This window comes from Mixophyes fleayi, chromosome 11 (assembly GCF_038048845.1).
Source record: "Mixophyes fleayi isolate aMixFle1 chromosome 11, aMixFle1.hap1, whole genome shotgun sequence".
NCBI classification, from domain to species: Eukaryota; Metazoa; Chordata; class Amphibia; order Anura; family Limnodynastidae; genus Mixophyes; species Mixophyes fleayi.
In genome coordinates, this window is record NC_134412.1 from 44,178,315 (window position 1) to 44,192,303 (window position 13,989).

General features: G+C 43.4%; 1 protein-coding gene across 3 annotated transcripts in view; it reads right to left on the reverse strand.

Annotated features, from left to right (window-relative positions):
• SHISA7 (shisa family member 7) overlaps positions 1-13,989 on the reverse strand; it is a 462,208-nt gene that overhangs the window by 28,248 nt on the left and 419,971 nt on the right. For all 3 annotated transcript variants that reach the window (XM_075191558.1, XM_075191556.1, XM_075191557.1), the window contains exon 4: positions 9,159-9,218. In XM_075191558.1, coding sequence (XP_075047659.1) covers positions 9,159-9,218 — 60 coding nt within the window. The remainder of the gene's footprint in view (positions 1-9,158; positions 9,219-13,989) is intronic.

Sequence of the window (13,989 nt, forward strand, 5' to 3'; positions counted from 1 at the left end):
CGGGATTTGTCCCTTCCCTCTGACCGTAAGACCTGGGTTGACTTAAATAGGAGTCTTACTTAAGCTTTTCCGGTAGTCAAACTGCCCTGGATTCCAAAACTATGGCGCCATGTGCCCTCTGACCTTCCCGGGCTTACAAGAGATGCCCCGACAGTCTGGGACAAGACTCTTAGTTTGACAGACGACATAACCCTCCCTACATACAATCTTTTGTTTTTTGCTCTATCCAAGCTTATCCCCGTTCTCCATCTTTCCCTCTGGATATGCCAGGACATCACTTCCCTTAAATCCCTCTACTCCAGCCAGACTTTTTTTTATTATTTACACAGTTATAGGAAGGCTTTAACTTTCTTATGACAGACTTCTATAAATATTTGCAAATCCGCCACTGACTTTTCTCTCTCCATCCCCACCACCTCCCACCACACAACACTCCTTCCCTCCTCCTAGCTAGATTGACGTCGGGGGGTAAATGTATCAAGCTGAGAGTTTTCCGGCGGGTTTGAAAAGTGGAGATGTTGCCTATAGCAACCAATCAGATTCTAGCTATCATTTTGTAGAATGTACAAATAAATGATAGCTTGAATCTGATTGGTTTTTCAAACCCGCCGGAAAACTCTCAGCTTGATACATTTACCCCAGGCCCGAATAAGGCAGCTACCTCCTTTTGGCATAACTATATCATAGGCAGACAAAACTTTCCTCAAAACCCCTTCCCAGCTCTTGTGGGAGCTAGACATGAACTTGAACCCACTCAGTGGGAAAGCCCACCATATGTCTCACTGCCTCCTCAACCATACGGAAATGCTGTACAAACTACTCCATAGACTCTATCTGATCCCTGCTAAATTCCATAAGATCTGGCTGATGCGTACCAACTCTTGTTGGCGTAACTGTGGAATGACTGCTGTCATCTTTCATACATTCTGGACGTGCTCTGAAGTCTGCCATCTTTGAACGACAGTGTTTACGTTGATAAAGACTGTTACTAAGCTCACCATCCTCCCCTCTCCAGACATTGCTAAGGTTCAATTGGGTTGTGACTAGGGATGAGCGCGCTCGGATTTCTGAAATCCGAGCCCACCCGAACGTTGCGGATCCGAGTCGGATCCGAGACAGATCCGGGTATTGGCGCCAAATTCAAAAGTGAAACTGAGGCTCTGACTCATAATCCCGTTGTCGGATCTCGCGATACTCGGATCCTATAAATTCCCCGCTAGTCGCCGCCATCTTCACTCGGGCATTGATCAGGGTAGAGGGAGGGTGTGTTAGGTGGTCCTCTGTGCTGTTTAGTTCTGTGCTGTTTAGTTCTGTGCTGTTTAGTGCTGTGCTGTTTAGTGCTGTGCTGTGCTGTGCTGTGCTGTGTTCTGCAGTATCAGTCCAGTGGTGCTGTGTGCTGTGCTCTGTCCTTCTGAGGTCAGTGGTGCTGCTGGGTCCTGTGCTGTGTCCTGTTCAGTCCAGTGGTGCTGTGTCCTGTGCTCTGTGCTTCTAAGGGCATAGTTATTTCCCCAATATTCCCCTGTGTTTAAAAAAATAAAAAAAAGTTTTTTTTATAAAATACCAAAAACTACTTTAATATTTTTTAATTACCACAAAATTTTCACAACCAATCCTGCAGTATAAGCCCATTGGTACTGCAATATTACCAAGTTCACACATTCAGCAGTAAAAGTCCAGTGGTACTGCAATATTACAAAGTTTACACATTCTGCAGTATCAGTCCAGTGGTGCTGTGTCCTGTGCTCTGTCCTGCTGAGTTCCGTAGTGCTGCTGGGTCCTGTGCCGTGTCCTGTTCAGTCCAGTGGTGCTGTGTCCTGTGCTCTGTGCTTCTAAGGGCATAGTTATTTCCCCATTATTCCCAAGTTTGTAAAAAATAAAAAAAAAGTAAAAAAAAATAAAAAAATTAAAAAAAAAAAAAAATATATAATAATTATAACCAAATTTGCAAAACCAATCCAGCATTATAAGTCCATTGGTACTGCAATATTACCAAGTTCACACATTCAGCAGTAAAAGTCCAGTGGTACTGCAATATTACAAAGTTTACACATTCTGCAGTATCAGTCCAGTGGTGCTGTGTCCTGTGCTCTGTCCTGCTGAGTTCCGTAGTGCTGCTGGGTCCTGTGCCGTGTCCTGTTCAGTCCAGTGGTGCTGTGTCCTGTGCTCTGTGCTTCTAAGGGCATAGTTATTTCCCCATTATTCCCAAGTTTGTAAAAAATAAAAAAAAAGTAAAAAAAAATAAAAAATTAAAAAAAAAAAAATATATATAATAATTATAACCAAATTTGCAAAACCAATCCAGCATTATAAGTCCATTGGTACTGCAATATTACCAAGTTCACACATTCAGCAGTAAAAGTCCAGTGGTACTGCAATATTACAAAGTTTACACATTCTGCAGTATCAGTCCAGTGGTGCTGTGTCCTGTGCTCTGTCCTGCTGAGTTCCGTAGTGCTGCTGGGTCCTGTGCCGTGTCCTGTTCAGTCCAGTGGTGCTGTGTCCTGTGCTCTGTGCTTCTAAGGGCATAGTTATTTCCCCATTATTCCCAAGTTTGTAAAAAATAAAAAAAAAGTAAAAAAAAATAAAAAATTTAAAAAAAAAAAAATATATATAATAATTATAACCAAATTTGCAAAACCAATCCAGCATTATAAGTCCATTGGTACTGCAATATTACCAAGTTCACACATTCTGCAGTATCTTGTGCTACATATAATGGAGACCAAAAATTTGGAGGATAAAGTAGGGAAAGATCAAGACCCACTTCCTCCTAATGCTGAAGCTGCTGCCACTAGTCATGACATAGACGATGAAATGCCATCAACGTCGTCTTCCAAGCCCGATGCCCAATCTCGTAGTACCGGGCATGTAAAATCCAAAAAGCCCAAGTTAAGAAAAAGTAGCAAAAAGAGAAACTTAAAATCATCTGAGGAGAAACGTAAAGTTGCCAATATGCCATTTACGACACGGAGTGGCAAGGAACGGCTTAGGCCCTGGCCCGTGTTCATGACTAGTGGTTCAGCTTCACCCACGGATCTTAGCCCTCCTCCTCCTCCCCCCCCCTACAAAAAATTGAAGAGAGTTATGCTGTCAGCAACAAAACAGCAAACAACTCTGCCTTCTAAAGAGAAATTATCACAAATCCCCAAGGCGAGTCCAAGCGTGTTGGTGGTTGTCAAGCCTGACCTTCCCATCACTGTACGGGAAGAGGTGGCTCGGGAGGAGGCTATTGATGATGTAGCTGGCGCTGTGGAGGAACTTGATGATGAGGATGGTGATGTGGTTATTGTAAATGAGGCACCAGGGGGGGAAACAGCTGATGTCCATGGGATGAAAAAGCCCATCGTCATGCCTGGTCAGAAGACCAAAAAATGCACCTCTTCGGTCTGGAGTTATTTTTATCCAAATCCAGACAACCAATGTATGGCAATATGTAGCTTATGTAAAGCTCAAATAAGCAGGGGTAAGGATCTTGCCCACCTAGGAACATCCTCCCTTATACGTCACCTGAATAACCTTCATAGTTCAGTGGTTAGTTCAGGAACTGGGGCTAGGACCCTCATCGGTACAGGGACACCTAAATCCCGTGGTCCAGTTGGATACACACCAGCAACACCCTCCTCGTCAACTTCCTCCACAATCTCCATCAGATTCAGTCCTGCAGCCCAAGTCACCAGCCAGACTGAGTCCTCCTCAATACGGGATTCATCCGAGGAATCCTGCAGCGGTACGCCTACTACTGCCACTGCTGCTGTTGCTGCTGTTAGTCGGTCATCTTCCCAGAGGGGAAGTCGTAAGACCGCTAAGTCTTTCACCAAACAATTGACCGTCCAACAGTCGTTTGCCATGACCACCAAATACGATAGTAGTCACCCTATTGCAAAGCGTATAACTGCGGCTGTAACTGCAATGTTGGTGTTAGACGTGCGCCCGGTGTCCGCCATCAGTGGAGTGGGATTTAGAGGGTTGATGGAGGTATTGTGTCCCCGGTACCAAATCCCCTCGAGATTCCACTTCACTAGGCAGGCGATACCAAAAATGTACAGAGAAGTACGATCAAGTGTCCTCAGTGCTCTTAAAAATGCGGTTGTACCCACTGTCCACTTAACCACGGACATGTGGACAAGTGGTTCTGGGCAAACGAAGGACTATATGACTGTGACAGCCCACTGGGTAGATGCATCCCCTTCCGCAGCAACAGCAACAGCTGCATCAGTAGCAGCATCTACAAAATGGCTGCTCATGCAAAGGCAGGCAACATTGTGCATTACAGGCTTTAATAAGAGGCACAACGCTGCCAACATATTAGAGAAAATGAGGGAAATTATCTCCCAGTGGCTTACCCCACTTAGACTCTCATGGGGATTTGTGGTGTCAGACAATGCCAGTAACATTGTGCGGGCATTAAATATGGGCAATTTCCAGCACGTCCCATGTTTTGCCCACACCATTAATTTGGTGGTGCAGCATTACCTCAAGAGTGACAGGGGTGTGCAGGAGATGCTTGCGGTGGCCCGCAAAATTGCTGGACACTTTCGGCATTCAGCCAGTGCCTACCGCAGACTAGAGGCACATCAGAAAAGCTTGAACCTGCCCTGCCATCACCTCAAACAAGAGGTTGTGACGCGCTGGAACTCCACCCTCTATATGCTGCAGAGGATGGAGGAGCAGCAAAAGGCCATTCAGGCCTACACAGCCACCTACGACATAGGCAAAGGAGTGGGGATGCGCCTGAGTCAAGCGCAGTGGAGACTGATTTCCGTGTTGTGCAAGGTTCTGCAGCCATTTGAACTTGCCACACGAGAAGTCAGTTCCGACACTGCCAGCTTGAGTCAGGTCATTCCCCTGATCAGGCTGTTGCAGAAGCAGCTGGAGAAAGTGAGGGAGGAGCTGGTAAGCCATTGCGATTACAGCAAGCATGTAGCTCTTGTGGATGTAGCCCTTCGTACGCTTTGCCAGGATCCGAGGGTGGTCACTCTTTTAAAGTCAGAGGAATACATTCTGGCCACCGTGCTCGATCCTCGGTTTAAAGCGTATGTTGTGTCTCTGTTTCCGGCGGACACAAATCTACAGCGGTGCAAAGACCTGCTGGTCAGGAGATTGTCCTCTGAAGAGGACCGTGACATGCCAACAGCTCCACCCTCATTTTCTTCCACATCTATGGCTGCGAGGAAAAAGCTCAGTTTTCCCAAAAGAGGCACTGGCGGGGATGCTGATAACATCTGGTCCGGACTGAAGGACCTGCCAACCATTGCAGACATGTCTACTCTCGCTGCATTGGATGCTGTCACAATAGAAAAAATTGTGGATGATTACTTTGCTGACACCATCCAAGTAGACATGTCAGACAGTCCATATTGTTACTGGCAGGAAAAAAAGGCAGTTTGGAAGCCCCTGTACAAACTGGCTCTATTTTACCTGAGTTGTCCCCCCTCCAGTGTGTACTCGGAAAGAGTTTTTAGTGCAGCGGGGAACCTGGTCAGTGAGCGGCGAAGGAGGTTGCTTCCTCACAACGTTGAAAAAATGATGTTTATAAAAATGAATAATCAATTCCTCAATGAAGTACAGCACTGCCCTCCAGATACTACAGAGGGACCTGTGGTTGTGGAGTCCAGCGGGGACGAATTGATAATGTGTGATGAGGAGGAAGTAGACACTGTAGGGGGAGAGGAATCAGAGGTTGAGGATGAGGACGACATCTTGCCTCAGTAGAGCCTGTTTAGTCTGTACAGGGAGAGATGAATAGCTTTTTTGGTGTGGGGGCCCAAACAAACCAATCATTTCAGTCAAAGTTGTTTGGTAGGCCCTGTCGCTGAAATGATTGGTTTGTTAAAGTGTGCATGTCCTATTTCAACAGCAGACCTCTCAACTGCAGCTCATCCCTCCTCTGCGGGGATAATGTCTCCTGTGCTCTGACACGTCACTCTGTGTACTCTCAGCCTCAGGATCTGACACTACAGCTACCATGCCTCTTGTAGCAGCCCTCACTCCAGGGCCTCTTCCATGTGCAGTGTCCCCCTCTCTCTTGGGTTCACTATAGTGGCATGGAGTTCTCCCCCTCATCCAGGGCACACATTCCTTGCCCTGGCTCAGTCACCACGCTCAGACTTCCAGGCAATGCTGGGGGAGCCTGGGAGCTTCCACCCCAGGTCCCCAGCTACAACTCTCCTCTCCTGTGTCTTCTCTCTCTTTCTGACACTTGAAAGATCGTGCCTTTAAATGAAAAAGTCAGTCTTGATTGCACGACTATGTGCAAGTGCAACAGGGACATTTTTTTGGGTTTACAAAGTCAAACAGTAACACTACGACCCTGTCTGTCTGGGGTCTGTCAATGACGAATTGTCTGGAGCATGTTTTGAGGAGGTATTGTGGCCCCGGTATCAAATTGGGTACCGGGGCCACCCCACTATGCAGTCCAGATACTTGTTTGGTGGAATTCCGACACGTGGAGGGTTTTTTAATTATATTGTGGCCTCGGTACCAAATTGTGTACCGGGGCCACCACACTACGCAGTCAAGATACTTGTTTGGTGGAATTCAGACCAGTTGAGGGTTTTATTATTATATTGTGTGGACCACTCTATCTATACCACACTACAACTCTATACCACTCTATTTCCTACTTTAATTCTATTTAATTCTATTTCCTACTTTAATTCTATTACTAATTAATTACCATAAAGAGGAACCAAAAAAACCAATTTTACCAAAAGTATAATATGACTTAGACTTACAAACACTACACTTGAAAGATCGTGCCTTTAAATGAAAAAGTCAGTCTTGATTGCACGACTATGTGCAAGTGCAACAGGGACATTTTTTTGGGTTTACAAAGTCAAACAATAACACTACGACCCTGTCTGTCTGGGGTCTGTCAATGACGAATTGTCTGGAGCATGTTTTGAGGAGGTATTGTGGCCCCGGTATCAAATTGGGTACCGGGGCCACCCCACTATGCAGTCCAGATACTTGTTTGGTGGAATTCCGACACGTGGAGGGTTTTTTAATTATATTGTGGCCTCGGTACCAAATTGTGTACCGGGGCCACCACACTACGCAGTCAAGATACTTGTTTGGTGGAATTCAGACCAGTTGAGGGTTTTATTATTATATTGTGTGGACCACTCTATCTATACCACACTACAACTCTATACCACTCTATTTCCTACTTTAATTCTATTTAATTCTATTTCCTACTTTAATTCTATTACTAATTAATTAACATAAAGAGGAACCAAAAAAACCAATTTTACCAAAAGTATAATATGACTTAGACTTACAAACACTACACTTGAAAGATCGTGCCTTTAAATGAAAAAGTAAGTCTTCATTGCACGACTATGTGCAACAGGGACAGTTTTTTTCTTTACAAAGTCAACTAATAACACTTGGACCCTGTCTGTCTTTAACATACTTAATGGGATCTCAATGACGAATTGTCTGTAGCATGTTTGGAGGAGGTATTGTGGCCCCGGTATCAAGTTGGGTACCGGGGCCACCCCACTACGCAGTCCAGATACTTGTTTGGTGGAATTCTGACACGTGGAGGGTGTATTTATTTTATTGTGGCCCCGGTATCAAGTTGGGTACCGGGGCCACCCCACTACGCAGTCCAGATACTTGTTTGGTGGAATTCTGACACGTGGAGGGTGTATTTATTTTATTGTGGCCCCGGTACCAAATTGTGTACCGGGGCCACCACACTACGCAGTCAAGATAGATAGATGCGTATCATAGATAAAGTACATTCAGTGGTGTGGGGCAAATTGAAAAATATTCAAAATGCACTGACATTATCAAAAACAAGAGGTTGTCACATGCTAAAACTCCAACATGTATATGATGGAGAGGATGGAGGAGCAGCCGTATGTGTAGTGTAATGCAGACCTGTTGAAGGTTTTTTATATATTTTATTGTGGTGCCCAGTGCCCACTCCTCTACGCAGTCCAGGTACATTTATTGGTGCGAATCAAACAAGTTGATGGTTTTCTTATTATATATATTGTGGTGACCCACTCCTCTACGCAGTCCAGGTACATTTATTGGTGCGAATCAAACCAGTTGATGGTTTTCTTATTATATATATTGTGGTGACCCACTCCTCTACGCAGTCCAGGTACATTTATTGGTGCGATTCATAAAAGTTCAGGGTTTTTAATATATTGTGGTGACCCACTCCTCTACGCAGTCCAGGTACAATTATTGGTGCGAATCATAAAAGTTCAGGGTTTTTAATATATATTGTGGTGACCCACTCCTCTACGCAGTCCAGAAAGATACCTTGTTGCAACGTTTTGGACTAATAACTATATTGTGAGGTGTTCAGAATACACTGTAAATTAGTGGAAATGCTTGTTATTGAATGTTATTGAGGTTAATAATAGCCTAGGAGTGAAAATAAGCCCAAAAACTTGATTTTTAAACTTTTTATGTTTTTTTCAAAAAAAATCCGAATCCAATACCTTAAATCCGAACCGAGACCTTTCGTCAAGTGTTTTGCGAGACAAATCCGAACCTCAAAAATAACGAAAATCCGGATCCAAAACACAAAACACGAGACCTCAAAAGTCGCCGGTGCACATCCCTAGTTGTGACATGAAGACATTAGGGGTCCCTTACGCCTCCTCAGCTTCATCCCCCCCCATATGAAGTGGTTTGCCTGACAAGAATATGTGGCAACCCACTCTGCACACCCTGGCCCTCCACCTAGTCAGGGAGATCTCTTGATACTCACTCACCCATGCACTGTCGTTACATTGTTTATTCTGTATATATGGAACTATTGAGATATTTGTAAATGTTTTATACTTTTACACTGTAATATTGGCTCATTTTGTGATGTCTTGTATACTTCTAAGAAAATGTTTGACTTAACTCCACCACATCCCCATCTCCCCTCCCTCCCTCCCCCCCCCCCCTAATTTCTCTTTATTTTCTGTACCCCTAACTACTAATCCTTAATAAAAACTATAATAAGAAAAAAAAGGGAAATATAAAGTAAGTAAAATGAATAGACTGCCACAACTAACATATATCTATCTCTTGTGGATGTTGTTGCAGAAAAAGATTCCTATATCCAAAAATAATTTCGGATTGATATGTTTATATATAAATAAATAATTATGGCATACAACTCTAATGACACATATAAAACTTACCTAATGTTGCTGAATGCTTTGGACTATTAACAGTGAGGATGAAATTATGATGCAGGTTATCTAGGAAAAAAAAATAAGAAATACAGAAAATGATTATACATTTGCTTTGATCTGTATGGCAAGAACAGAAGAATAGTATTTTTTGATTCATGTGGAAAACATTGGAATTTATGTGTTTACTATGTCCATTATCATACTAAACAAAATTAATTATTTTTGGCACTTTCTCATTTTTATTTCAACCTGTAAAACTACCTCTTGGTTATACTGTTTTTACATTCTAAGGCGAGCTCATGGAGGACAGAAACCTCCCGTGGAGCAGAAGGACACATCGCTTATTAATAGCCAACAGCAGGGAGGATTTGCATTATGTCCCAGAGAAGACATTAATTGCAGTTGGTTGGAGTTTACAACCGGAGAAGGAATTGGTGCATGTGGAAGAGCCCTTCTGCTCCACGGGAGGTTTTTTTCCTCCCTGAGCTCGCCTGAACAAAATTATTTATAACATTGTTGAGGAAGAACCATACAAGGAGTTTAAATATTTTGTAAAAAAAAATCTAGATGAAAAGGTTTATGCGTACATTTTCACATCATAACTAGGGATGTGCACCGGCGACTTTTGGTGTCTCGTGTTTTGTGTTTTGGATTCGGATTTTCGCGATGTTTTGGGTTCGGATTTGTTTTGCAAAACACCTGCTGAAAGGTTTTGGTTCGGATTTAAGGTTTTGGATTCGGATTTTTTTTGAAAAAAGCATAAAAAGTTAAAAAATCAAGTTTTTGGGCTTATTTTCACTCCTACGCTATTATTAACCTCAATAACATTCATTAACAAGCATTTCCACTAATTTACAGTGTATTCTGAACACCTCACAATATAGTTATTAGTCCAAAACGTTGCAACGAGGTATTTTTCTGGACTGCGTAGTGGAGTGGTCCCCACAATATAATAAGAAAACCATCAACTGGTCTTAATCGCACCAAAAAATGTACCTGGACTGCGTAGAGTAGTGGGTCACCACAATATAATTTAAAAACCCTGAACTTGTATGATTCGCACCAAAAAATGTACCTGGACTGCGTAGAGGAGTGGTCACCACAATATAATTAATAAAAAACCCTCCACGGCTCTGAATTTCCCCCAAAAAAATTCTGGACTGTGTAGTGGGGTGGCCCCGGTACTAAATTTGTTACCGGGGCCACAATACCTCCATCAACTCTCTAAATCCCACTCCACTGATGGCGGACACCGGGCGCACGTTTAACACCAACATTGCAGTTACAGCCGCAGTTATACGCTTTGCAATAGGGTGACTACTATCATATTTTGTGGTCATGGCAAACGACTGTTGGACGGTCAATTGTTTTGTGAAAGACTTAGCGGTCTTACGACTTCCCCTCTGGGAAGATGACCGACTAACAGCAGCAACAGCAGCAGTGGCAGTAGTAGGCGTACTGCTGCAGGATTCCTCGGATGAATCCCGTATTGGAGAGGACTCAGTCTGGCTGCTGACTTGGGCTGCAGGACTCAATCTGATGGAGATCGTGGAGGAAGTTGACGAGGAGGGTGTTGCTGGTGTGTATCCAACTGGACCACGGATTTAGGTGTCCCTGTACCGATGACGGTCCTAGCCCCAGTTCCTGAACTAACCACTGAACTATGAAGGTTATTCAGGTGACGTATAAGGGAGGATGTCCCTAGGTGGGCAAGATCCTTACCCCTGCTTATTTGAGCTTTACATAAGCTACATATGGCCATACATTGGTAGTCCGGATTTGGATAAACATAACTCCAGACCGAAGAGGTGCATTTTTTGGTCTTCTGACCAGGCATGACGATGGGCTTTTTCATCCCATGGACATCAGCTGTTTCCCCCCCTGGAGCCTCATTTACAATAACCACATCAACATCCTCATCATCAAGTTCCTCCACAGCGCCAGCTACATCATCAATAGCCTCCTCCCGAGCCACCTCTTCCCGTACAGTGATGGGAAGGTCAGGCTTGACAACCACCAACACCCTTGGACTCGCCTTGGGGATTTGTGATAATTTCTCTTAAGAAGGCAGAGTTGTTTGCTGTTTTGTTGCTGACAGCATAACTCTCTTCAATTTTTTGTAGGGGGGGAGGAGGAGGAGGGCTAAGATCCTTGGGTGAAGATGGACCACTAGTCATGAACACGGGCCAGGGCCTAAGCCGTTCCTTGCCACTACGTGTCGTAAATGGCATATTGCCAACTTTACGTTTCTCCTCAGATGATTTTAAGTTTCTCTTTTTGCTTTTTTTTGAGGACTTGGGCTTTTTGGATTTTACACGCCCTGTACTAGGAGATTGGGCATCGGGCTTGGAAGACGAGGTTGATGGCATTTCATCGTCTATGTCATGACTAGTGGCAGCAGCTTCAGCATTAGGAGGAAGTGGGTCTTGATCTTTCCCTACTTTATCCTCCAAATTTTTGCTCTCCATTATATGTAGCACAAGATACTGCAGAATGTGTGAACTTGGTAATATTGCAGTACCAATGGGCTTATACTGCAGGATTGGTTTGGCAAATTTTGTTGTAATTAAAAAAAAAATTAATTATTTTTTTGTATTTTTTTTTCTAACTTTTTTTAAATTTTTTAAACACTTGGGAATAATGGGGAAATAACTATGCCCTTAGATGCACAGACCACAGGACACAGCACGACTGGACTGAACAGGACACAGCACAGGACCCAGCAGCACCACTGAACTCAAAATTAACAGAGCACAGCACACAGCACCACTGGACTGATACTGCAGAACATAACACAGCACAGAACAGCACAGCACAGCACAGAACTAAACAGAACAGCACGAGATCTACCAGAACAGAGGACCACCTAACACACCCTCCCTCTACCCTGATCAATGCCCGAGTGAAGATGGCGGCGACTAGCGGGGAATTGATAGGTTCCGAGTATCGCGAGATCCGACAACGGGATTATGACTCGGAGCCTCGCTTTCAAGTTTTCATTTGGCGCCAATACCCGGATCTGTCTCGGATCCGACTTGGATCGGCAACGTTCGGGTGGGCTCGGATTCAGGAAATCTGAGTGCGCTCATCTCTAATCATAACAGATACACATCCTACTGCACAATGCCATGTTTTGCAGCATAATGCAGCAGGGCCATGATGAAGCGAATTGGGTTATTCTAGCTCCTTCACACATTTCACTATGGAAGTGGGTGGCCCTCTCTACTGGGAGTCCAAAAACCAATTCAGGAGTCTCCTGGACTTTCCAGGAGAGCAGACAAGTATTCAAGTATTTTAAATTCTGTCATGATATGGAAACAGAAACTTTTACATGATTGGTAAGTACTCCTGTTCACTTTGATTCAACATATAAGTTAAATTTATAATTAATTTAAAGGGGTTGGGTACGCTTGAACGATGACCACAAATCCGACAACGACAAGCCCTACAAATAAAATCCGAATCTGTCAAAAACCGATTGCAAAATAAATAGACTTACCTGAAACCCGACGCTGCAGATCTCCAATTGCACCAGCATTGTGACAGCAAGTTATTCCATGGACAGGTCTTCGACACTACAGCTTGACGTCACCGCAACCTTTGTCAATGTTAATTTAATGAGGCAATGCCGAGATCCCTTAGGTTAAGTGCCGAAGACCTGTCCATTTGGAAAAACTTGCTGTCAGCATGCTGGTGCCATCAGAGATCTGCAGCGTCGGGTTTCAGGTAAGTCTGTTTATTTTGCAATCGGTTTTTGATACATTCGGATTTTATTTGAAGGGCTTGTCGTTGTCGGATTTGTGGTCATCGTTAAAGCGATTACCACTGATTTAAAGTGCATGCATTACAAATTGGAGGCAGCCATTATATGGGCTAAAGCAATAATTATTAGAATGCAATATATCAATTCATTAGGAACAAAGTTATATCACCAAGACAGCCATTTTATGGAATGACCAAATATCTAGAAGTGTGCAGTGGGTTCTTTTGACAACATTAAGACAGCCATGTTGTGGGCTGAATAAATATTTATCATTATGCAGCCTATAAATTCAAAAGGAAACAGTGAATGTGTCTCCATGATGTCACTGATTCTGAGTGAATTTATAAGCTGAATTTTAGGTCAATGCTTAAAATAGCAGCCTCCCGTATGTAAACGATGTGCTTTTTAATTTTGCACATCACAATTGAAGACAGATTTGTATTTCTTCATATGAAAATATGTTTTATAAATCATCAAAACAGCTTTAATTGGTGAGTAAATTCTGAGTGGCCACAGGGTGTCAGCACTTGCACATTCTAAAAGAAAAAGCAGTGCTGTCATTATTACAAAAACTCACTTTTTGTCAAAGATAAATAGGCAATAGGCCTTGTATGATGCAGATCATTGTATTTAAATTGCCTAAGAGGCAGGCCATTTGATACTTGTAAAAAGTATGTGCACACCCCTTCTAATTAGTGTGTTTGGCCACACCCATTGCAATCTTCATATTCAAACATCAGCAGTAGAATGGATTGCACTCAAGAGCTTGTGACTTTCAATGTAGGATTCTACGTTTCCAACAAGTCAGTTTGTTAAAATTTTGCCCTGTTAGACCTGTCCCATCAACTACAATTGCTATTATTTTGAAGTGGAAACACCAACAAATGCTCAGCTGTGAAACACTATGCCACACAAGCTGACTGAATGGGAAAACCGAGTGCTGAAGCGTATAGTGAATAAAAATAATCTGTCCTAGGTTGCAACACTCACTACCAAGTCCCAAACTTCCTCAAGAAGCAACATCAGCACAAGAACAAAAGCTCATGGCCTAGCAGCTACAAATAAGCCTTAAAT